Source organism: Euleptes europaea, chromosome 2 (genome assembly GCF_029931775.1).
Source record: "Euleptes europaea isolate rEulEur1 chromosome 2, rEulEur1.hap1, whole genome shotgun sequence".
Taxonomy (NCBI): domain Eukaryota; kingdom Metazoa; phylum Chordata; class Lepidosauria; order Squamata; family Sphaerodactylidae; genus Euleptes; species Euleptes europaea.
This window is the reverse complement of record NC_079313.1, coordinates 90,180,947-90,204,048: the sequence shown is the minus strand read 5'-3', so window position 1 is coordinate 90,204,048 and position 23,102 is coordinate 90,180,947. Positions and strand designations below refer to the sequence as shown.

The following is a 23,102-nucleotide window of genomic DNA, read 5'->3' as shown; positions in this document are numbered from 1 at the left end:
GCCTGGCCATGTCTCACACTGCTTCAGTATGGCTTCGGATGCTAAAGAGGAAGGGTTTTTGTGGGTTTTTTAAATTTTATAATAAGATGGTCTCTGCCAACAATTGGGCATTTGGCTCCTTGGCTGAGACACATTTTGCACCAGAGATGGAAGGATATGTCTTGCAGTGGCAGCTCAAGATCATCAGGGGTGCCCTTCGCCCCACCTCACAACTACTGCCGCCCCCCTTGGCCTCTGGAGGAGATAATCCTCCTTTAACTCTTTGGTACCCCAGGTTTCTTTAAAAATAACATGACAATTTGTACCCTTTAGGACATCCTGAGTTCTTCATGTGATTCCTTCCTCTCATGAATGTCTGGCCAACACTTTGGTTCCCATAGCAACAAGAGATCAGAAGTGGTGGCCAAACACTCACAAGAAGAAGCAGTTTCACAAGAGTCTTGGAACGAGCATGTGTAGCTAGTACTGTGTGTGTTTGTGTGTATAAGTGACCTGGGAGTTGAGGAAAGCAGAATAACCTCCTCCAGCTGCTGGTCAGCAATCAGGTGACAGGCAGATAGTAGGCAGCTAGCTGGCAACAGGAGGATGCTGCTCCCACACATCTGCCCCTGAGGTGACTGCCTCAGGTTGCCTCATTATATAGCCAACCTTGGCATCATGATTTTTTTTATTTAGCATATTTATATCCCACTGTTCTACCAGTACTGGCACTCAATGTGAGAATTACAATAAAACTAAGCTCAAATAAAGATGACCCGAAAAACAAGATAGCAGAAAGCCCAAACCATTTATTTTATTCTCTATAATGTCACTTGAAGAGTGGGGGAGGGGGGAAAGCTAACAAAATGTTCCCACCCCATCCCTCAGAAGTTCTGCTGTTACCACAGCTTTTGATAGGGGCTATTCGTATTTATTTCTAATAGGCACGAAATTTATTCGAACTATGGACTAAGTCAGTGGCTAGGTTTTGTGATATATTTTATTTAAAGTCTCTGTGTTTTTTATATAATAACATAAAAGGTTTCACTTTCATTGAGCATTTACATATTCTGAGAAGTTAAAGACAGACACAAACACATTTTTAATAACATGTATAGCATTTCATATTTCCTAAGGAAAAGAGACTCTCAAAATGTTTAGGACATCTTACAGAAGTCACACAATAAATACAGTTTGTATCAATGGTTTCTTTCTGTCCCTTGTGATTATTGTTTCTGTCATTCTATATTAAAGAATTTGAGACACATTAGAACCATTATATGCTTAACATTTTTGGGCAGGCCTACAAAATTTGTGACTCATCCAAGCCTGCTTATTTTGTCTCAAGCAGGCAGCAAAAAGGATGTTTGTGAGGCTGCTAACGGACCACAACACATGACTCTGGGCTGCATTTGGTTTTTAGGGCCACAAGTTGTGCCACAGTTAGCCATCCTAGCAATCCTTAAACCATCATCTGGCAGCCAATTGTTTTGTAACCCTAATGTGCCTACCTTCTCCGATAATGCTAAGTTGAGAATATGTGCTAAAGACGCTCTTTTTAATAGAGTCAATCTGGCCAGTGGCAAAGCAGGAATAGTTGCCTACGTCGGAGGCCTCTGTCTTGGCAATGTAAAGGTTTCCAGTTGTCTGGGAGATGAAGCGCCTTCCATCTGCTGGGATGAAGTTGGGAAACTCATTCACCAGCCAGCGGTATGAAAGTCCTATGTGCGAAAAAGAGAAAGGGTGAAACACTGGCTCCTCTGTGCCACAGTGACACTAGAAGGATGACCTTGGGAGTTTGTTTCTCTGATGCAACTGAATCTAGGGTCTGTTTAATCATTCCACACCACTAACAAGATGCATAGTCTTATGAACAAGGAAATACACATGGGCACATCTGCTGTGACTCCAAATGCACAAGTCAAGTTTTCCATACTGGACATCCCTTTCTTCCCATTTAGGATTCTCCTTTCAACTGGCATGCAGCCCCCACAGAAGAAATTAGAACTGAACTGAAACTGTATCACTGAAATATTCCAGCACACATAAGCCCAGCAGCAGGACATTCAATTTTCATAAATAGTGAGATATCTGCATCTGGAGAGATCAGCATTCTCGGAGTACAATTTTGGGATTTAATGGAAGAAATACAGAATACACAACCACAGAAATAAAAATAATGAAGCTTTGTTTGAGATGAACAAAGCAATTCATGCTTCTCAGAGCCCTTGTTCCAGTTGCCGGCAAATGCCAGCAAGCCTCATAACTTCTGTTTACATTTGACAACACAACCAAGGTTCTCATCAAAACCCCTATGACTAGGAATATGGGTTTTTTTTTTAGCACATTTATATCGTGCTAAAATAAAGGACTAAAACGGAAAGGTTGTTGGTGTTTTTCACCCCCAACCCAAGAGTCTCATTTCTAACACACTGCTGCCGCCTCACCTGGGTAATGTTGGGGTGGGATGCAGGGAAGCATCACTCCCCAGCCCTCTGTAATCCTCACTGGGTCTCTTTCTTCTGTAGAGAATTCCTGCAAAACTAAATAAAAGAAATGGGTGGGGGAGATGTGGCATAATTTGCGACAGTCAAGAGTTCTTAAAACTTAGGTTTCATTGTGCTAGAACAAGCACAATACTCTTCCAATTATTTTCTGGCTTCATCCTAGGAAATTAAATTGAAAGAAGTTTATTTATTTTACTTATTTATGCAGCAAATATTATCAGGGAAAGTCCTCTGTTGTTTGCAGAGGCATGAAACCAGATAAACCCAATTATTATCCTGCATTAATTGTATTTGCAAATTTATGTCCTACCAACCTTGTTCTAATAACCTTGCACGGGCCCTTACAATAAACATTTGATAAAACATGCAAACATCTTTATGACAAATTATAAAATATCTATGCAGCTGCAAAGATTAAAATCTAGCCATTAGCTGGACTCAAAATTCTCTAAGGTACAAGAAATGCTTTTGTCGCTTTCCTGAAAGCTGGGATTGCCTGGGTCTAGCAGCCCATTCTGAGCCACACATTCAAAGTAGGGGTCTTAACAATAAAGATTTGTGCCTTGTATTTATCAACAGCATCTCAGAAGGTTTACTCAGAGTACAGTGCAAACTGATAATTTAAGCAATTGGAAAGGCACTTGAATTAGAAGGTAATCCCTGAAGTAATCTGGACCTAGGCTATTCGGGGCTTTTGAAGATTAAAAATAGTGCTTTGAATTTGGCCTGGAAACTAACTGGAAGCCTATGGAACACCTCCAAAATCAGCACAATATGTTCCCTGTGACTGCACTAGTGAGCAGCCAGGGCACCTCATCTGAAATTCCTGAGCACTCTGAACACTTGTATACATAATAGGTAGGGGTATAGGCAACATGTGTAGAGGGAGAAGTTGGGTTGTGCCCCCCCCCCCACTAGCACATTCAGCCCCACATTGGCACAGAACTTAGAAACATAGAAACACAGAGCTGGAGGGGACATCAAGGGCCATCTAGTCCACTCTCTGCACAATGCAGGGAATTCACAACTACCTCCCCCACACTTCCCCAGTGGCCCCTGCTCTATGCCCAGAGGAAGACAAAAAACCTCCAGGATCCCTCGCCAATCTGGCTGGAGGAAAATTCTTTCCTGATCCCAAAGTGGCGGTCGGCATTACCCTGGACATATAAGAAAGGGCCATGAGAGCCAAGCTCTCATCCCTTCTTGCCTTCCCACTAGGCTTGCCAACCTCCAGGTACTATCTGGAGATCTCCTGCTATTACAACTGATCTCCAGCCAATCGAGATCAGTGCACCTGGAGAAAATGGCCGCTTTAGCCATTGGACTCTATGGCATTGAAGTCCCTCCCCTCCCCAAACCCTGCCCTCCTCAGGCTCCGCCCCAAAAACCTCCCACTGGTGGCGAAGAGGGACCTGGCAACCCTACTTCCCACACATGATCTGCCTACATGCCTACACCCAGAAACCCTACTGCACCTAACTGCCTCAAGACCCCATCCTCCACTTTCTATAATTCTCTTTCCTACTCAGTCTTGACGAGGTTTATATAGCATGCATCAGGGTGTTCATGTGCCTGTGCATCAGCGTCAGTTGTGTTTACTTCTGGCCTGGCTGTTCCTTGCTGCAACGCTACCAAGGAACGCAGCTCCCAAGCTGGCCTGGACACTCTGCTGCTCTTCCTGCACTGTATTAACGTCAGAAAGTCCACTCAAGATTAAACAGGTGACTTACAGCCAAAACGAACGTAAGCTTCTCTGCTGACTACTGTGCCCACAGGGTTGGATGCCACACATTGGTAGGATCCAGCATCTTTGGCTTTCACAGGACTGCTTATGACCAGGTTGCCCCCATTCAGCCTGTAACGAGAATCTGGCTCCATTTTGAGTTCTACGCCGTTCATCTTCCACCTGTCAAAGCAATGATATTTGGGGTGGGGTGAGGAACAGAACAGAGCAATCACAGCTGCACATTAACACTGCATTGGATACTGAGGCATGCTGGTATTTATGATGCATGCGAACTCTCAATAGGGCCTATTGTAGAACAATGGCTGAATGGTGAATAGCATCTCAGTTTGCTACAAAACTAACCCAGTAATCAGAATGACGAATAGCTGCACTTTCCCCAAATGCTAAAGAAGAGCCCAGTCCCAAAGAGCTATGCCAGAAAAGTAATAAACCCCTTCGTACTGTATTCAAACACACCAAGAAGCACAACGTTAGTTGAGGCTTGCTTCATAAAACCTTGATTTGGATTGTTTATTTCTGGTACACAATATGCAGCTAGAATATCTGAACATTCGCTTTGCATATCTCTTGGCTTTCTGCATCCAGTCTTCCAAACCATGTACTCAATGCCTGGCCTCTTGTTCGTGTCACTGAGATATTTGTGCTGCTCCTTGCCCTACATCTTCTTTGATATCAACTCTTATCCCCTACTGATCTTATTCTTGGGGGCAGCAACCCCATTTTTTATCTGGATGTGCACCCTGGACACTGCTTTCAGAATGTAAAGAATTTAGCCACAGCACTTGGATTTCGCAGAAATTACTTCCTAGGGGCATGACCATCTTCTTTCCCCTGGGACCTTCCCCTCCACCACTAACAGATTATAACATTCAAATTGTTCTAGGGGTGGGATTTTTAGAAAATCAAGTAACCCTGTCAAATAAAACAAAAATTTCATTTTATTATTACATTTTATTTATTTAGAGTAATTATACATATCCTATTTATATACACTTAAGTTGTAAACAGTTTTATATAACATTATGCCAATAGGCAACGTGCCTCTTCTGAGCACAGAATTTGGATTTCCTTGATGAACAGTTGAGAACTATAACCTAGTAAACCAATTTTTAAGCACAGGAAAATTTAAAATCTGGGGCACAATCCAGCCAAATTTAAGCACACTTAAGACCCACAGATGTTAACTGGAGGGAGTTAAATATGTACTCCCATCAGGTGCTTTTATTTATTTTAAAATATTTATCTCCCATCTTTCTATATTGCTCAAGGTGGCTCACAACCTCAGCTCTCACAAGCTTAACTCTCACATTTAACTTAATGGGGACAAAAAAAATCCCTTTAGCTGGATCCTATCCCATAGCAAGTAATACGTAATACAGGACAGGAGATGAGTAATAGAATCATAGAATCATAGAGTTGAAAGGGACCACCAGGGTCATCTAGTCCAACCCCCTGCACAATGCAGGAAATTCACAACTGCCTCCCCCTCACACCCCCAGTGACCCCTACTCAATGCCCAAAAGATGGCCAAGATGCCCTTCCTCTCATGAACTGCCTAAGGTCATACAATCAGCATTGCTGACAGATGGCCATCTAGCCTCTTCTTTAAAAACCTCCAGGGAAGGAGAGCTTACCACCTCCCGAGGAAGCCTGTTCCACTGAGGAACCGCTTCAACTGTTAGAAAATTCTTCCTAATGTCTAGATGGAAACTCTTTTGATTTAATTTCAACCCGTTGGTTCCGGTCCGACCTTCTTGGGCAACAGAAAAGAACTCGGCACCATCCTCTATATGACATCCTTTCAAGTACTTGAAGATGGTTATCATATCCCCTCTCAGTCTTCTCCTTTTCAGGCTAAACACACCCAGCTCCTTCAACCTTTCCTCAACCTCAATTTTAAAAGGCAAGTAGATTAATTTCTATCCTGCCCTTTCTTACAAGGAGCTCAGGGTGGCAGACATAGCTCTACCCCAACCAATTCTGTCTTCACAACAACTGTGAGGCCTGATTTATATATGAAGAGAATGAAGTAGGAATGAAGTCAAGGAATGCGGAGGGGGCAGAGCAGACTGCACAGCTTCAGGCTACAGGTGGAGGATCACGTTTTGGAATGTTCAACATTCCCTGCAAACAGAGAAACAGTACAGCAAGCAATGAGCAGGGGTAGCCTTTCTCCCTGTTTGGTAGTCTTTTATTTACAGGGAGCTTTTTTATGCAAAGGAGCATTCAAAGTGGAGAAACCCCCACCTGTAGTCTAGAGCAATACATCCATTCGGCCAACTTATTCTCCAGCATGTGCAAACCAGGCCCGAGATAAGGCAACACAGAGATAGCAACCAGCTCAGGGTCACCCACAGGACTTCATGACTGAGTGTGGATCTCCAAGGTCCTAGTTGAACACTGTAAGCACTACAGCACATTGGTTCTTGCAAGCTTGTGAAGATTACAACCATAGACTTGCAGAGAAACAAAAACACTGTTGGAAGTAAGGGACTTCACCTGTATGTTGCAGGAGGGCTGGCTCGTGCTTGGCATGCCAACAAAATTTGTTCCTCTGTTGACCCTTCAGGAAAGATGATGTTGCGTGGTTGCTCTTCAAAAACTGGTCCATAGTTTCTTATGGTACCCTCTGCTGACTGCCACACTGCATGTTGAAAGAAACTTCAAATGCTCAGGTTGTGAATGAGTGTAGAACAGTAACAGTAGCAGGTACTTCATGAAAAGGATGGTCATACTCTCCAGCCATCAGTACTCTTCATCAGATCAAAAGAGGTGCTAGGAAGCCTTGTATACTCTCATGCCAGTATATGACTTTACCTATTCTGTATCTCTAGCAAAAATATGACTTTCATTATTTTGTATCTTGCATCCTTTGGGACTATCACAGCAACCACCATCTATTCAAAGAAGTAACTCAGCCTTAGTGTGGCCCTTTGAGTTACTTACAATATCTATGTGAGAGACCTCTAAAATGCATCTTGTCCCTGCCACATTGCTGTTACCTAGGGTTCCCAACCTCAAGGTGAGGCCTGGCATTCTCCTGGAATTACAGCTGCTCTCCAGTCTACAACAATCAGTTCTCTGGGGAAAATGCCAGCTATGGTATCACATCCGCACTGAGCTCCCTCGTCTCCCCAAACGCCATCCTCCCCAGAAACTGCCCCCAAATCTCCAGGAATTTCCAAAGCTGGAGATGGCAATTCTTAAAACAGACACTGCTGTCAATTGGAAGAGATCAACCCTCCACCCCACCCCTAGCTAGCCTGTTCCACTGTATGAAATGAATGGGACTGAGTATAGCAGGAGACTCTTAAAAGTTGTATAACTGCTTCACCAGTTGTTTGGATTTTTCTTCCCTTGCAAGACACAGTGGGCCACTGTTTAAATTAAGTTGTTCTCACAAACATGTTTTCTGCAAGGCTGGCTTCCCAGCTGGAAAAAGAGCAGCAGGATAAAAGCCCCCTGGTTCAAGCAGCCTTTTTACCCATGTTTAGATTGCTGTTGCTTACACATAAGTAAGGGCAGGGGGTGGATACAAATGTCCAAAGCCAGTAGCTGCCTAGACAGTATGCATTAACTGCCACTCCAACCAATAACCAATGAACATATCCTGTATGCTGAAAGGCATCAAGAATATTGCTTCCTGGCTTTGGAAAGGGAAAAAATACTGATTCCTCTTATTGACTTGAACCTCACAGTGATCCTGCAGTGGTTATTATATTAATTCAAAGCTGGGAGAGCATTAATACCAATAAATACAAGAGAGAGTGACACAATTCAGTAAGTAAAAAAAAAAAGCCAGTGATGTTTTACATACTGAGCCTTGGGTAATACATCTCAAAGTTGAATCTGGACTTTCCTACTAGTACTCAACCATTATTTGAAAACATGATCCCCTCTTAGAGGTGATGCTTCATTTTACAGACACACTAAATGCATGCAATCTAGAGGCGGCAGCAGCATATCTATAATTGGGCCTGCCCCATTCTCATGGGTTGGGGTGCAATTTTAACACCAAAAGGGCATGCAAAGAGTAGGGAATGAAGAACCGTCCCTCACCCCAACCTACAGCTTACCTCCTCAAGCACTTTTCTCCTCAAGACAGTTTTAAAGTTGTCAGTCACTGGCTGGGAGAAAAATCCTTGAGAGAGGAGCTCTGAGGAGGCCAGAAGCAAGCTCAGAAAGGGTTCCACATTTCTCACCTTTGCATATTCTTTTGCTATTAAAATGAGGCCTTCCCAACCTTTCTGCATGATGGGGACAGTTCCAGCTTTAGATATGTGGAACTGCCATCTCAAATTTGTGAGCAAGTATGCACATGTCTAAATAAAATGGTTTGGTTGAGTAGAATACACCTGTTGGAAACAGAGGGCCAAGAGATTATGAAACGCCAACAGTTCAGTCAGTTACATCTTCTGGCCTTTCAGTGCCAATATTTACCATTCTTTCTCTACACCCATGTATATGAGTATGTGGTGTGAGTGTACATACATAATCAAAGATTCCCTGGCCTTCATTGTACAAGATTTCTTTCACTGGAAGGTTAGATTACACAGTGGTCATAAAGGGGTGAGGAACCCCCAGATTTTGATGTTTTAAAAGCAAACCTGTAGCACTGCCTGGTCCTAAACAAACTCATTATTTTTACAAGGACAGAAACAGTCTTTATATTTCAGTAAAAAACAACTTCAGCTATTCATCCAAAACTCATGGTCTACTTTTAAAGACAGAAAAAGGAGTCAATATTTGCATCTTGGAAGGTGGTTTGCTTATTTGTGGGTGTATATGTGTGTGTGCACTGCATGTTACATACATGTGTGTCCATGGATGTGTGCAAACCTGCCAAATGTGGATAACAGGATGACATGTTATACAGCGGATGAAGTGCACTCCATTGTTCGAAAGCCCACAATAAATTTGCTAGTCTTCAAGGTGCCACACAACTCATTTTTAATTTTTGCTGCAGCAGACTAACACGACTGCCTTGCTGGATTTTGTATAAAGCTGATAAAAACAGGAGTAGAAGAAGAAGAGTTTGTTTTTATATGCTGACTTTCTCCACCACTTAAGGAAGAATCAAACTAGCTTACAATTATCTTCAGGCGGGGACTGAAAGTTTGGAGAGATCTGTGACTAGCCCAAGGTCACCCAGCTGGCTTCAAGTGTAGGAGTGGGGAAACCAACCCAGTTCACTGGATTAGCATCCACTGCTCATGTGGAGGAGCGGGGAATCAAACCTGGTTCTCCAGATTAGAGTCCACTGGTCCAAACTACTGCTCTTAACCACTACACCATGCTTGAGTTAAATTATGGGGACAGCAATATCATGCTTAGGGGTCTGGGATGCAATTGCAATCCTATGCAGAGTTCTATATCCACTGAAACCAACAGGATTAGTGTCAGGTCCCGGGCGGGGCTAGGAGGCTGGGTAGTCATGCGGTCCAAGATCGAGTTAGTGGAGATCAAAACAGGAGTCCAACCGCGTCCAGAAGAAGAGTGGTCAATCAAGCCGAGGGTCAGAGTGCCAGGAATTCAAGCCGGTCGGACAGAGGGTCAGGAGCCGAAGTGGATGCGAAGCAGTCCAGAAACTGAATCGTTGCTTCCACGGAGAAACCTTTCAACAGCCTGGGATTATATGACCCTCCGGTAGTGTGCTCATTAGCCCCATCAATTACCTAGCCTGGCTCCTCTCAGTATTCAGGGCTTTGTGTCCGTCTATACTCCCGTGCCTGCTTGCGACGGGTAGCTAAGTCTTTGCGTAATCTTTCCCGAAGCCTATCTATCCATGGGGGTGAATCTTCTATCCTTGCCGGCTGACTCTCCTCATCGTTAATCATGAGGGAGTGGGAACTTCTGACTCCGATGGAGGCAAACTTCCAACTTCAGAGGAGACAGAGGGCCCCGCCTCTGCCTCTGTTACCAACTCAGCCGGGATCTGTGTCTGTTCAGTATCTAGATCCCTGCTGCTCACGACAATTAGTTTGTACTAACTCTGCATAGGATTTCACTGCCTGTCTGCCATAATAGGTTCCATATATAACTGTACTTGAGTGTTCTGTCCTTCTGTTTTGGAACACATACACACACTTTTGCTCACAATAATAGGTTCCATATATAACTGTACTTGAGTGTCCTGTCCTTCTGTTTTGGAACACATACACACACTTTTGCTCACAATAGACACAGCACTACTTAAAATAATGATAGGATCCTATGCTCCCTTTTAAGTTTTGAAAGCAGTGCATTTCTCAGTCTCAGCAGGAAAAGCCTTTGTCCTTGACATGCATGAACCAGCAAAAGTACAAGGACACAATGCTGGTTTAGGATGATGGTCATCTGTTAATGCCAACTCAATAGCTAAAAGCAGCTCTACTTAAGGCTCAGAATCATGCAGAAGAGAGGGTTGGAGTTCCTCTCCGTGAGTCCTCAGAACTCAATAAATAATGTATGATAAATAATTGCAAGATATTTTGTGTTTCCAAGCCCCATTTGTTAAAACCTCAAGTTTCTGGTTCCAAGTAACTGGGGATTTAAGGGACAGAGGCCCAACCAGGCTAAGCTCCCATTTAGTTTCACATGAGATGAGCATCTCCTGACTGTATCCCCTGTTGCCCTTTGTGTGTCCAGGCAATGATTATAGACGGCAGCTGTCAGGTATTGATTGTGGAGAGTGCAAAAAAAATCAGCCAGGCTTGCATCTGAGATTTCAAGGTGTCTGGGTAAAATGCCAAAATAGCAAAGATCTGCTTTAGGAAACAGATGGGAAGATGCGTACAAGGAAAAACTGCCAGTCTTTGCAAAGGACTTGTGAGAGATCTGTGTTTGTGGGGGAGCAAGCTTGGATGTAAAGTACCTCTTGATATGGCTGCACATCACTAACTCTCAAGTCTACCTTCTGAATGGAGCATTGTATGTATTTCTTTATTTACTTGCTGTGTTTAGACCCTGATATTTTACCAAATGGGGACTCCAAGTGGCTTACATTGTTCTCCTCTCCTCCATTTTAACCTCACAACAACCCTATGAGGTAAGATAGGTAGAGTGTGTGTTACTGGCCCAAGGTCTTCAGCAAGCTACCATGGAATTGAACCTGGGTCTCCCAGATCCTATCTGACACTAACCACTGCAAAACAACTGAAGAAAAAGGAGAACAAAGAAACTCAATCTAAAAGTCAGAGGAAACCAAAGGGGTTGAGCTGATCACTTATCTAATATAACAACCAATAAATCTATTTTTATTATATATTGTGCACAATTGTATTTAAAAACACGGGGCTTAAAATACTGGCTTCCTAAAAAGCACAAATATAGTTACAAATATTACCAACACATAACACTTGATGTTAGTACACAAAATGACCAAAATCTGACCAAAAACGATTTATTGGTTGTTATATTAGATACTCAAGATCCCTGTGGCGCAGAGTGGTAAGCTGCAGTACTGCAGTCCAAGCTCTGCTCACGACCTGAATTCTTTTTTTTTGAAATTTTTTTATTGGTTTTTATAATATAAATTTTCCATGTTAACAAACAACAATATACGTAGTATTAAAAACTAAATCATAGGTAATGTTGTTATAATTGTTTGTGCTAAATAAAAATAAAAAATAAAGGAAAATTTATTGACTTCCCCATCACCTCCGTCCGCCTCTTAATAAAGTATTCTATCCCATCGTGATATGGTCTGATCTTAATTATTCTTATATCTCAATTAGATTTCAATCACATTATACTATCAATATAATTGATTACGTTTCTTTATGTTAACAATGTCATCTAGATCAGATTAAAAGGTATTCTTCCATTTTCCCCAGTCCTAGTTCATATTCACAATATTTCATCCACGCCTCCCATTCCCCCATAAATTGAACATTGTCTTTTTGATTTAAAATGGCTGTAAGTTTTGCCATTTCCACCAGTTCAAACATTTTCATAGTCCAGTCTTTTTTCCCAGGAGTGTCTGCCCCTTTCCATTTTGCTGCATAAAGCAGTCTTGCAGCTGTAGTCGCGTAAATCAAAAAAGTCCTGTGTTTTAACAAATCATCAGGTATCATACTTAATAGCATCATTTCTGGTGTTTTGGGTATGTTTTTTTGTACTATTAGTCTTAATTCGTTATAAATCATATCCCAAAAATCCTTAGCTTTGTCACAAGTCCACCACATATGATAAAAAGAACCAACTTCTTTATTACATTTCCAACATTTAGGGGATGTCACTTTGTTGATCTTTGCAATCTTCTTAGGCGTTAAATGCCATCTATACATCATTTAATAGATATTTTCTCGAATTGACTGCGCATTTATTCCTTTCAGGTCTTTCGCCCATAGTCTTTCCCATTTGTTTAGAGCAATATCATGTCCCACAGTTTGAGCCCAATTAATCATTGTTGGTTTGATTATTTCCTGCTCACAATAAATTGTTAAAAGAAGATTATACATTTTAGAAATCAGTTGAGTATTATTATCTAATAGCATCCTGTGAAAAGATGATTTTTCTTTAGAGAATCCATTCTTCATATCTTGTGTAAATACTGATTTAATTTGATGATATTGAAGCCATTGTAAATCGTCTTTAAGTAACTGAAAGTCTTTTAGTGAGCTTTTCTTTCCTTCCCAGTTAATTAACTCTTGGTAGGTGATAAATTTGTCCAATCTAAGTGGGCGTAATGTCAACATTTCTTGAGGTGATATCCACATCGGTGTTACTGGTTCAAGAATATGTTTATATCTCATCCATATATGAAATAAGGAGGACCTGATTATATGGTTACGAAATGATGCTTGTATCTTAATTTTAACATACCATAAATAGCCATGCCATCCACTTATATTGTTAAAACCTTCAAGATCTAACAAACGCGAATTGGATAAGTTCATCCAGTCCTTTAGCCATACTAAAGCGGTGCTCACGACCTGAATTCGATCCCAACGGAAGTCGGTTTCAGGTAGCCGGCTGAAGGTTGACTCAGACTTCCATCCTTCCGAGGTCGGTAAAATGAGTACCCAGCTTGCTGGGGGTAAAGCGAAGATGACTGGGGAAGGCAGTGGCAAACCACCCCATAAACAAAGTCTGCCTAGTAAACGTCGGGATGTGATGTCACCCCATGGGTCAGGAATGACCCCCCACACACACACTCTAGCCACTGCACCACACTGGCAAAGGGATTTGAGACTGCATACACCACCCCTAGGGGAGAGAGAGATCATCACAGGAATCAGTCAGCACTGTAGCTACTGCAGCCCAGCAGATGTGACTTTTAATAGTAGCCTGATATGCAGCAATAGTGTTTATTTCCATGTATGAAAAGTGATACCCACTAATTCCAGCACATCAAACCACTATAAGGGGCACAGCCACAAGAGTTGGTAGAAAAGCTGGCAACCTTACGAATAGCTTGCTTTGGGGAGAAGTGGAGAAGGTGTTTTGAGGAAGCTATGCAAAACTCCCTTCTCCAGAAAGGAAGGGGACCCAACTAATATGCTTGCTACAGCTTCATCATGCTGATGTTCTCAGGTCAGACCATGCAGAATCTGCAAGCAGATCTGGAAGACTGTATTATTCAGGCACATGCAGAGATCAATAGATTGAAAAAATTATATGCCTGTTACATATCTGCATACTAGCTCACTCAGGGTCCCCTTTGGAGGAGAAAAGGTAGGATATAAATATTTAAAAATACATGGCAAAAGGAAAAATACCTGCAGCCAGGAACTGCACTGCCCTGTTTAGTTGCAATCTCAGTATGAATACCAGAAAAGTATATCCTGATGAATGTCTGTCCTTGTATTATGAAGAGAGAAGAAAAACAGTTCCTATAGCAAAACCATAGAGGGAAAAAAAGGAAATGGCCTATAAGGGGAAGCCTTCACAATGATGGACAAAGCTTCACCTAGCTCCCCCGGAGAAATCTTGCTGAGGTGTCTTTTTCTTCAGAGCTATTTCTAGATTCTTTTGAACAATTACTTGCACTCATTTTACCAGAAAATCTTCTTGCTGAAGATTTACGCTCTCACTGAAGTTTGCAGGTATTGTGAAGGAAGAAAGAGAGGTGCGGGTATTCACCTGAGGTTAGCCAAGATATTGTTAGTTATCTCGGCTCAAGGATTCTTTAAAAATCATAAGAAGGTTATCAAGAGAGCTCTGCCCCAGTTTTTAGAAAAATTCATCTCCTGTTTCCTTATCTATGACTATATTGGAAGCTCCTTGGCTCTTTGCATGTAGAAAAACCAGATTTGGAGTCCAGATTTAGTCCTCTCTGAAAAACTGCTCTTTTTGCATTTTTTGCATGCAGAAGGGGAGGTTTTATTTGTCATTTTACAGATCTGGACTATCAGCCAGAAACCTACTCAGATGGTTTTTGAAGGCTGCCACGTTTAGCTGGGCTGCTTGCACGCTGGGCTGCTTGCACACACTGACACTGAAGGATGTTCACCCTTCCGGTGTTTGTTCTCCAAGTACATTGTATCATATGCTAAGAGCCATTAGTAAATGCTTCTGCAGGCCTTTGTAGCTCACTTATTCCTCATGGTCTGCTTGAATACAGAAATTCGGCTGGTTAACAGCGAACCCCAGCTTTGCCTTGATGTCGCCAACATATGTGGGTCAGACCAGTTTCCACCCAGGCTAACTGCCTCCTCATCTAGGCCAGCCACCTTCCCAAGAGGCCCAAAGAACATTAAAAGGTAATTAGATATTTATAAAGGACATCGAAGCAGCCTCTCCCCAAGATGATGAATTAGCTCAAGGCATTATCTAATTCTCAGCTGTCTGAAATGAAAAGCTTTCCCACTGAGAGATCAGCCTCTTAAAGTGTAGCTTGAGACGTCTAGGAACTAGCAATAGTTTTGATTGAGCAGAGAATGGAGATTTGTGCATTAGGTGCAGATGAAGGATATCTCAGAGGAACTAACCAATAAGAAGAGATTGTTGTAATAAGCAGGTCAATGATAATGGTTCAACAATCTCCACTGGGCAGAAGGACAAAAAGCAAAACCAAAACCAGAAGCACTATTCAAATATGTTTAATGTACAATGGGTCTCAACCAGTGCCTTGATTTGTTGCCTTGTATCTCCTAGTCAGAACAATCAGACATCATTATCCATCCACACAATAATATAAACTCCATAATTCAACCATGTATAAACCATATTCACCTTACATGATCTACTTGGCAAACACGGAGGGATGCTCATTAGGCGAGTTATGCAATATTCAAATCACAAGCTCCAGATAATGATGTTTTCTGAATTCTGGATGAAGGCACACATTAATTTGTACCCATATGCCTGGTTTAAAGCTTGTCCCGGCTTTTACGACAAGATGGACCTAATTCTTACCTGTAAAAGAGATGACAGTTAATGAGAATAAGACAAGCTCAACAGATGCCCTCATTGTAGTGTGGACTGCAGCTCAGCCAATGGAATGGAAGAGAGGAGAGTGATTCTGTAAGACACAAAAAGGTTTATTTGAAGCTTTTGAACAGGACAGAAGAGAAACGTAAGAGTTCATGGTAGAATTGTAAGATCCTATTAGCTGTCTCCTTGATCTGGTGCTATTCCAAAATAGTATTCCATTACCCAATAATAACAGATACCCATCAGTTAGGAACATTCAGCTTCTAAATATGAAATAATAAATTGGTATATTTTGTTATAATCATATTTATGAATTAGATTTCTGCATCCTTTGTCTGCCTTTGAATATCTTCTGAGAATCTTAGGTTGGACACCATTCTATCCTCATGCCACACAAATATTCAAGGACTCACATACATGAAGGGGAAGAGGAAAGAGTTGCTAGGGACACAATCTTAATGTTTGAAACCCTATTTGACCAGTTCTGCCTAATCCTCCCACCAAAGTTTCAAGCCGCTCTACAGCTTTCTTCTATCCTCTTGCTCAGTCTAACCCAAAACCGATGTTTCCTTATCTTCTAGTGATATCACAGAATCAAAAAACATGATTGGCAGCCTCATGTGTCATATCTGTTGCTCAACTGTACCACTTAAGATTGCAATTGAGGAAAACAAGCTTCAATGCTCCCTCATGCAAAAACATTCACTGAACATTCAAAATGTACCCTCCATTTGCATCTAACACATCTACCACATGAGACTCCATCGTAGCCTGGCTCTTGGACCCGTTCTTAGAAAGTGTTTCGCTAATTAAAAAGATGCTTTTATGGAAGGGTTTTCAAGAACTAGACAGACTGATTCAGGACATAACTTTGAATAAGATCTTATACTCAGTCCCCCCCCCCCCGCCCGACTTAGTGCCCAAGTGCAAACCAGAAATAGTCCTGCTCAGATTCCATTTGTCTCTGGGTGTTTTCCTTAAAACTCTTGATCAGATAGATCCCAATCTCTTCCTTAGCTCGCAATTCATATTTGGAATCCGAGAACACATGAACTTGCCTTAAACTGAATCAGACCATTGATCTGTCAGGGTCGGTATCAGGGGCAGACTGGAAATAAAAAATGGCCCTGGAATAAAAGCTTCAGAGTTGGCCCCCGTGCATGCTTCTGGTCAGGTTTAAAGGTGGAGGCTAGTAGGTCAAAGAACACAGAACTAAAAGGTGCCCAGCGGCAGGTGGAAAGGGGATGTGTGTTGCATCTTCCCCTGTGCAGAATCCAAGGTTGTGTTTTTAATCTCATTCTGTCTTGAAGGAGCTCAGGGCAGGATGTGCAGTTCTCACCTTCCTCATTTTATTCTGGCAACAGCCTTGTAAATGAAGTTGGGCTGACAGAGAATGAGAGAGCAACGGGCTAAAGGTCATGAAGCAAACTTAATGGCTGAAAGGGGATTTGCCCCACATCTACCAGCTTCTAGTCCAATACTCTAACCACTACACAAACTGGCTGTCAAATATTTCAGTCGAGGACTATGAGACAATGGTTTGCCTGAGGCCACATTGTGTGAGTGTGCTGAGACGAGAACTGGCTGCCTTGCAAAAGACCCTGAGATGCAAGAACAAGCTGTGAGATTTCTTATTTTTTAAAAATCAAATATATCGAAGATAAGCACATAGTGACTGGCCGCAGCAGAAATAACTGCTGACCATATTTCAGTTTTACATAGAAATAGCCACGGACTGTATTACTTGCATTGCAGTCTTTTAAGTCTACTCTTTAGATTTTTTTTCTCTCTCTATCATTGTGTGCACACGTGGGGATCAATTCTGGCTACATTCCACATGGCCCTCTCCTCCCTCATTGCTGCTTTAGTGTAATCCTTATCAAACTCCAAATCTGAAGCTATTTTAGTATTTTTTGAAAATAATAAATCACATCATCTTGTGTAAGCAAGATATTTTCCACATATTTTTCAATAATGTAGAGTCGATGTGCATATACACCCAAAATATAACAGCCATGTTTCCCGCATTTTCACCATTGGACAATTGAAATAATAAAACCATTCAAAGAAATATATGCATATGTTGATTAACAATGAGACACACAAACACTGTTCTGAGTTGCTGTCGGGAGAGCATCAGTACCGTTTTGATGCTGAAACATGAGTATGTTTACAGGGGAAAGATTCTGCTGCGTATCTTAAAAAGATTAATGAATTTACAAAACAGCTGCACAACAGAGAAATTGATGTATTGGGTGACTCTCTGCAGTATCTATGGCCCAATAATCAGAATGATGACTTCAAATGAAGATTCCTCTAAATATACCCTAACCAAATATCAGAACCTCAGCTTGGGTTACAGGAGTTTTGAGGACAAATTAGGCTGTATCTTGTCCATGAAAGCTTGTGGCTGCAATCCTGAAGGGGGGGGCTGAAGGTCTTCAGGAGCCGGCATGACCCCACACCAGTGTAGGTGCCACCTTATCATGGAATAAAGTGGCACCTACGCTGGCGAAGTGGCAAACATGCCGGCGCCCGGAAGCCACACTGCTGTGCGGTGCGACGCCGGTAGGGTTGCCAACCTCCAGGTGGTGGCTGGAGATCTCCTGCTGTTACAACTGATCTCCAGCCGATACAGATCAGTTCACCTGGAGAAAATGGCCGCTTTGGCAATTGGACTCTATGGCATTGAAGTCCCTGCCCTCCCAAAACCCCGCCCTCCTCAGGCTCCACCCCAAAAACCTCCTGCTGGTGGCGGAGAGAGACCTGGCAACCCTAGATACCGGTGGTGGTGCAATGCTGGCAGTGAAATTCCAGAAGCGGAGCCCGCGCCGGCATGGGGGGCAGAGTGCCATTTGGCAGCTTCCTAACCTATTTGGACCTGGGAATGCCTACTTGAGCTGTGGCATGGCTACGCCACCTTGCTCTTTTCAATGGGGCATTTCCCCTGTTTTCTATTTTAAATCCCTTTTATTTTAATATTGGGTGCAAGGGAGCATCTGTGGAGGCAGTATGGCTGCGCTGCTCCCAACAGCTGCCTAACTGCCCCCCCTTCAGGAATGGGCTGCCTGCTAGAATAAAAAACCTGTTCATCTTTAAAATGCCACAAGTCCAGCATGAGCTTTCATGACTCAGAGCTTGCTTCCTCAGATGCAGTGAAAGAAAGAAAATAATTTGCCTCATTTTTATGAAGAGAATTAAAGAAAAGGAGGGGGAAAGGGAGGAATTAAGCAAAATGAAGCCTTTTATCATAAATCAGGTTTGGTTCTGTATGTTAGAGACTTGAACAGTTCACACATAACAAATAATGACAGAGGTGAGAGGCTCAGTACTCTCTCATCCTGCTGTGAAGATAAAAGTGCAATAAAGTAAGGTATGTGTGTGTAAAGTGCCGTCAAGTCACAGCCGACTTATGGTGACCCCTTTTGGGGGGTTTTCATGGCAAGAGGCTAACAGAGGTGGTTTGCCAGTGCCTTCCTCTGCATAGCAACCCTGGACTTCCTTGGTGGTCTCCCATCCAAATACTAACCAGGGCTGACCCTGCTTAGCTTCTGAGATCTGACGAGATCAGGCTAGCCTGGGCCATCCAGGTCAGGGCAAAGTAAGGTATACAGCAAACTAATTAAGGAAGTGTTCAGAAAATAAAGGATTATAGTATGTTACAAAATGTTAGAACAATCTGTTAAAGTTTCTGTCAGGCCTCAGCAATCCGATGCGTTCCTGGCAATAACTTTTCCCCAGACAGTGCAGCGAGTTAAAAGTTTATTTCAGAAAGTCAGCGATTTCAGCAGGTCAAAGACTTAAGGCTAGAATACAGGCATGGGGGAATATTGATACATATATAGGGTAGATACAGTAGGGAAGATTAGATTTGAGAAACAAAGAAACAATACAGAATTTAACTACCGGCAACGACTTAAGCAAACGCATATAGAAAATAAACGTGCGCGTTAACTGGATGATCTTCCTGGGCTCCGTCATTGTTTTGCGGGACCCGGTATCAGATCAGCAATTTCCCGGGCGGGTCCCCATTGAGGTGCAGATCTTGGGAGGGAGACCGGATGTAAACGGGGGGAGGGACGGAGTGCAAAAACTCCATTTTGTCAGTGGGGGAAACCATCTTGTTTCACAGAGAGCCTATCTGACATCTCGCCTCCCCAAAGACCCCCTCCCCAGGTTCCCTGGTTTGTTGGGACAACTCCGGTGGAACTCAGCAATCAGGATGGGGGCGTTCACGTGTACTGCGGAAACCCATTCATCATGACTAGAGTTCAGGTGTTTCCAGTGTACAAGGTATTCCAGCTGACCCCTTCGCAGTCTGGAATCCAGGACCTTGGAAATTTCAAACCGTTGTTCCCCCTGAACCATAACAGGGGTTGCAGCCGGGGGCTCAGGATGCCAATTGGGGGCAGGGAGAAAGGGCTTTAAAAGGCTTGCATGGAATACCGGGTGTACCCCCTGCAAAGTCTTAGGAAGGTCTAGTTCATTAATGACCCGGGATATTGGAAACAGACCCACATATTTTTGGCACAATTTCTTACACGGGAGCAACGACCTTAAATTCTTTGTGGAGAGGTAGACCTTCTCTCCAACCTTCAGGTCCCATTGGGGCGCCCTGTGCTTGTCTGCCTGCGCCTTGTATCTTTCCTTAGCTTGGTCTAATTGCTTCACTAACCAGGGCCAAGTATTCCGTACAGTATTAGTCCATGCGGAGACTTCCGGGGGGTCCCCCCCCAGCAGAAGAGGAACAGCTCCCAAAGGATCGAACTCCACCCCATAAACTGCTTTGAACGGATTCAAGCCAGTTGCGGAGTGTACAGAGTTGTTGTAGGCATACTCTGCCAATGGTAGCAGGTCAACCCAATTGTCCTCGTGGTAGTTAGAAAAGCAACACAAGTAGCATTCGATCATGGCATTAATCCTTTCGGTCTGCGGGTGATAGGCAGAGGATAGACCCTGCGGGTGATAGGCAGATGATAGACCCTGATCCACTCCAACCAGCCCCAAGAATTTCTTCCAAAATTTAGAGATGAAGACCGAGCCCATTGCTCACGATCTTCCGCGGAAATCCGTGTAGGCAGAAGACCTGCTGCACAAACAGATGGGCCAATTTGTGGGCGGAGGGCATTCCTTCACAAAGAATGAGGTGAACCTGCTTTGAAAATAGGTCAGTGATTACCCACAGTACCGATCACTCCATGCCGATCACTCGCCAGAGCGCCTCCGGAGTTTCTAGGGGTTTTAACAATCCGGGGGGTTTTCCCATCAGGCGTTTATTGGTGGCGCACGCAGGGCAGGACCTAATAAAACCATCGATGTCCTGGCACATCCCCGGCCACCAAAAACGACGTCTTACCAGGTGTAAAGTTTTTACAAAGCCGAAATGCCCCCCCGCCCTGGAGCTGTGGCTCCACTCTAGTACCTCTAGGCGTAGTTTCTGGGGGACATAGGTTTTTCCCTCCGGGGTGCCACTCTCCCCTCCCCCAAGGGCTTATCCCCTCGCTCTTCCTGAAGAGCCTCCCACCTAGTTTGGATGGTGATGGGAAGAGTCCCTGGGACCGCCGGGGAGCGGGAGCGAGAGACCGCCTCCTCCTGTGGGGGGAGCGGGCTAGGAGGTGGAGCCGCTGTGCGGGCTTGGGCTCGGGTTAGAACTCCTGCGCTCGCCCCCTCCGGGTTCAAGCCAAGGTGTTCCGGGGTGAACAGGGAGCCTACCGGCTGCTCGACTCTACAGTCGTATTGCAGCATGCGGGAGAGCCCATCCGCCAGACTATTCTCTCTCCTGGGGACATGCTTAATAGTGAAACAAAATTTTGAAAAGAAGTCCGCCCACCTAAGCTGTTTGGCCAAGAGTTTCCTCTGCCCTAAGATGGCTTCCAGGTTACGGTGGTCCGTCCAGACCTCGAACGGTTCTGCCGCCCCCTCCAGGAACTGGCGCCAGACCGTGAGGGCGTGCTTAATTGCCATGGCCTCTTTCTCGCCAATCGGCCAGTTAAGCTCGGGCCCGGAAAACCTTTTTGAAAAGTAAGCGCAGGGTCTGAGCTTTCCCTGTTCGTCCCTCTGGAGGAGCACCCCCCCATAGCCTTATCAGAAGCGTCCACCTGGAGGGTAAACGGGCGAGAACAGTCAGGGTGAGCCAGAACAGGCTCCGAGGTAAAACGGCGTTTCAGCAAGTCAAATGCCGCTTGACAGCGGTCGTCCCACGCCACCTGATAGTGTACAGCAGTAGCCGCCTGTCCCTTCCCCTTCGTTTTAAGGAGGTCCGTGATGGGGAAGGCTATCTTGGCAAAGTCGGGGACGAAATTGCGACAGAAATTCGCGAAGCCCAGAAACTGTTGGACTTGCTTGCAAGTCCTGGGGGGTTCCCAATCCCGAACCGCCTGAACCTTCTTGGGGTCCATAATCAACCCGTTGGGGGACACGACATACCCGAGAAAGGACAGTTGGTCCTGATTAAATGCACACTTAGACAACTTGGCATATAAGTGGTGTTCTCACAATCGGCGCAGTACCTCCCTTACCAACTCCCGGTGTTCTTCCGGGTCCTTCGAATAAATTAGGATATCATCTAAGTAGACAATAACCCCCTTAAACAAGAGATCGTGCAGGATCTTGTTAATCAGGTGCATGAAGCACGACGGAGCTCCAGACAAGCCGAACGGCATCACCAAAAATTCAAACAACCCATAACAGCATGAGAAGACTGTTTTCGCCTTATCCCCCTCCTTTATCCGGACCCGGTAATAGGCTTCCGCCAGGTTCAGTTTCGAGAACACGCTGCCTTCTTATAGTTGACCGAGAAGGTCAGGGATTAGGGGAATGGGGTAAGCGTTTGTTTCAGTCACTGTGTTAAGCCCTCTATAGTCCACACATAACTTGTGGTCCGAAGTTCCTTTCTTCTTTACGAAAAAGCATGGTGACGAGAATGCGGCTGTGGAAGACTGTATGAACCCCCGGGCCAAGTTCTTATCAAGGAACTCCCGCAATACAGTCTTTTCTTGGGGGCTCATGGGATAGACCCGGGCTTTGGAGGGGTTAATGTCCTTGGTCAATTTGATGGCACAGTTTGTTGTGCGGTGAGGGGGTAGTAAGTCACAGTCCTTCCCCTCAAAAACGTCTGCAAAATCACTAAACTCCGGGGGCAGTGTCATGGGTTCAGCCGCCGCGGCACTCTCCCCCCTCCCTAGGGCATGTCCTCCCTGCAGTGTCACTCACACTGGAAAGAATCAAACACCACCTGGCGCTGCATCCAGTTGATGCTTGGATTGTGTCGCGCCAGCCAATTACTCCCAAGGACTACCGGGTAAGCGATCCCTGGGGCTATTGTAAGACTGATCAATTCCCAGTGATCCCCCACCCCCAACAACTCCGGGCGGGAGCACAAATGGACGGGACCCCCTTGCAGATCACTCCCATCCATTTGACGGAAACGCAGGGGCTGGTCTAACTCTAGAGCCCCCACCTGCAAGCGGCTAAACACCTCCTAGTCTATCAAAGTCAGGGAGCAGCCAGAG

At 44.1% G+C, this 23,102-nt stretch overlaps 1 protein-coding gene across 1 annotated transcript in view; it reads right to left on the bottom strand.

Moving 5' to 3' along the window:
* CNTN2 (contactin 2) overlaps positions 1-22,739 on the bottom strand; it is a 53,460-nt gene extending 30,721 nt beyond the window's left edge. Inside the window, exons 1-5 of the mRNA XM_056844829.1 lie at positions 22,460-22,739; positions 6,733-6,877; positions 4,217-4,392; positions 2,427-2,522; positions 1,491-1,700 (exon numbers count right to left, since the gene is read on the bottom strand). Coding sequence (XP_056700807.1) covers positions 1,491-1,700; positions 2,427-2,522; positions 4,217-4,392; positions 6,733-6,877; positions 22,460-22,739 — 907 coding nt within the window. The remainder of the gene's footprint in view (positions 1-1,490; positions 1,701-2,426; positions 2,523-4,216; positions 4,393-6,732; positions 6,878-22,459) is intronic.
* Positions 22,740-23,102: the final 363 nt, after the last annotated feature.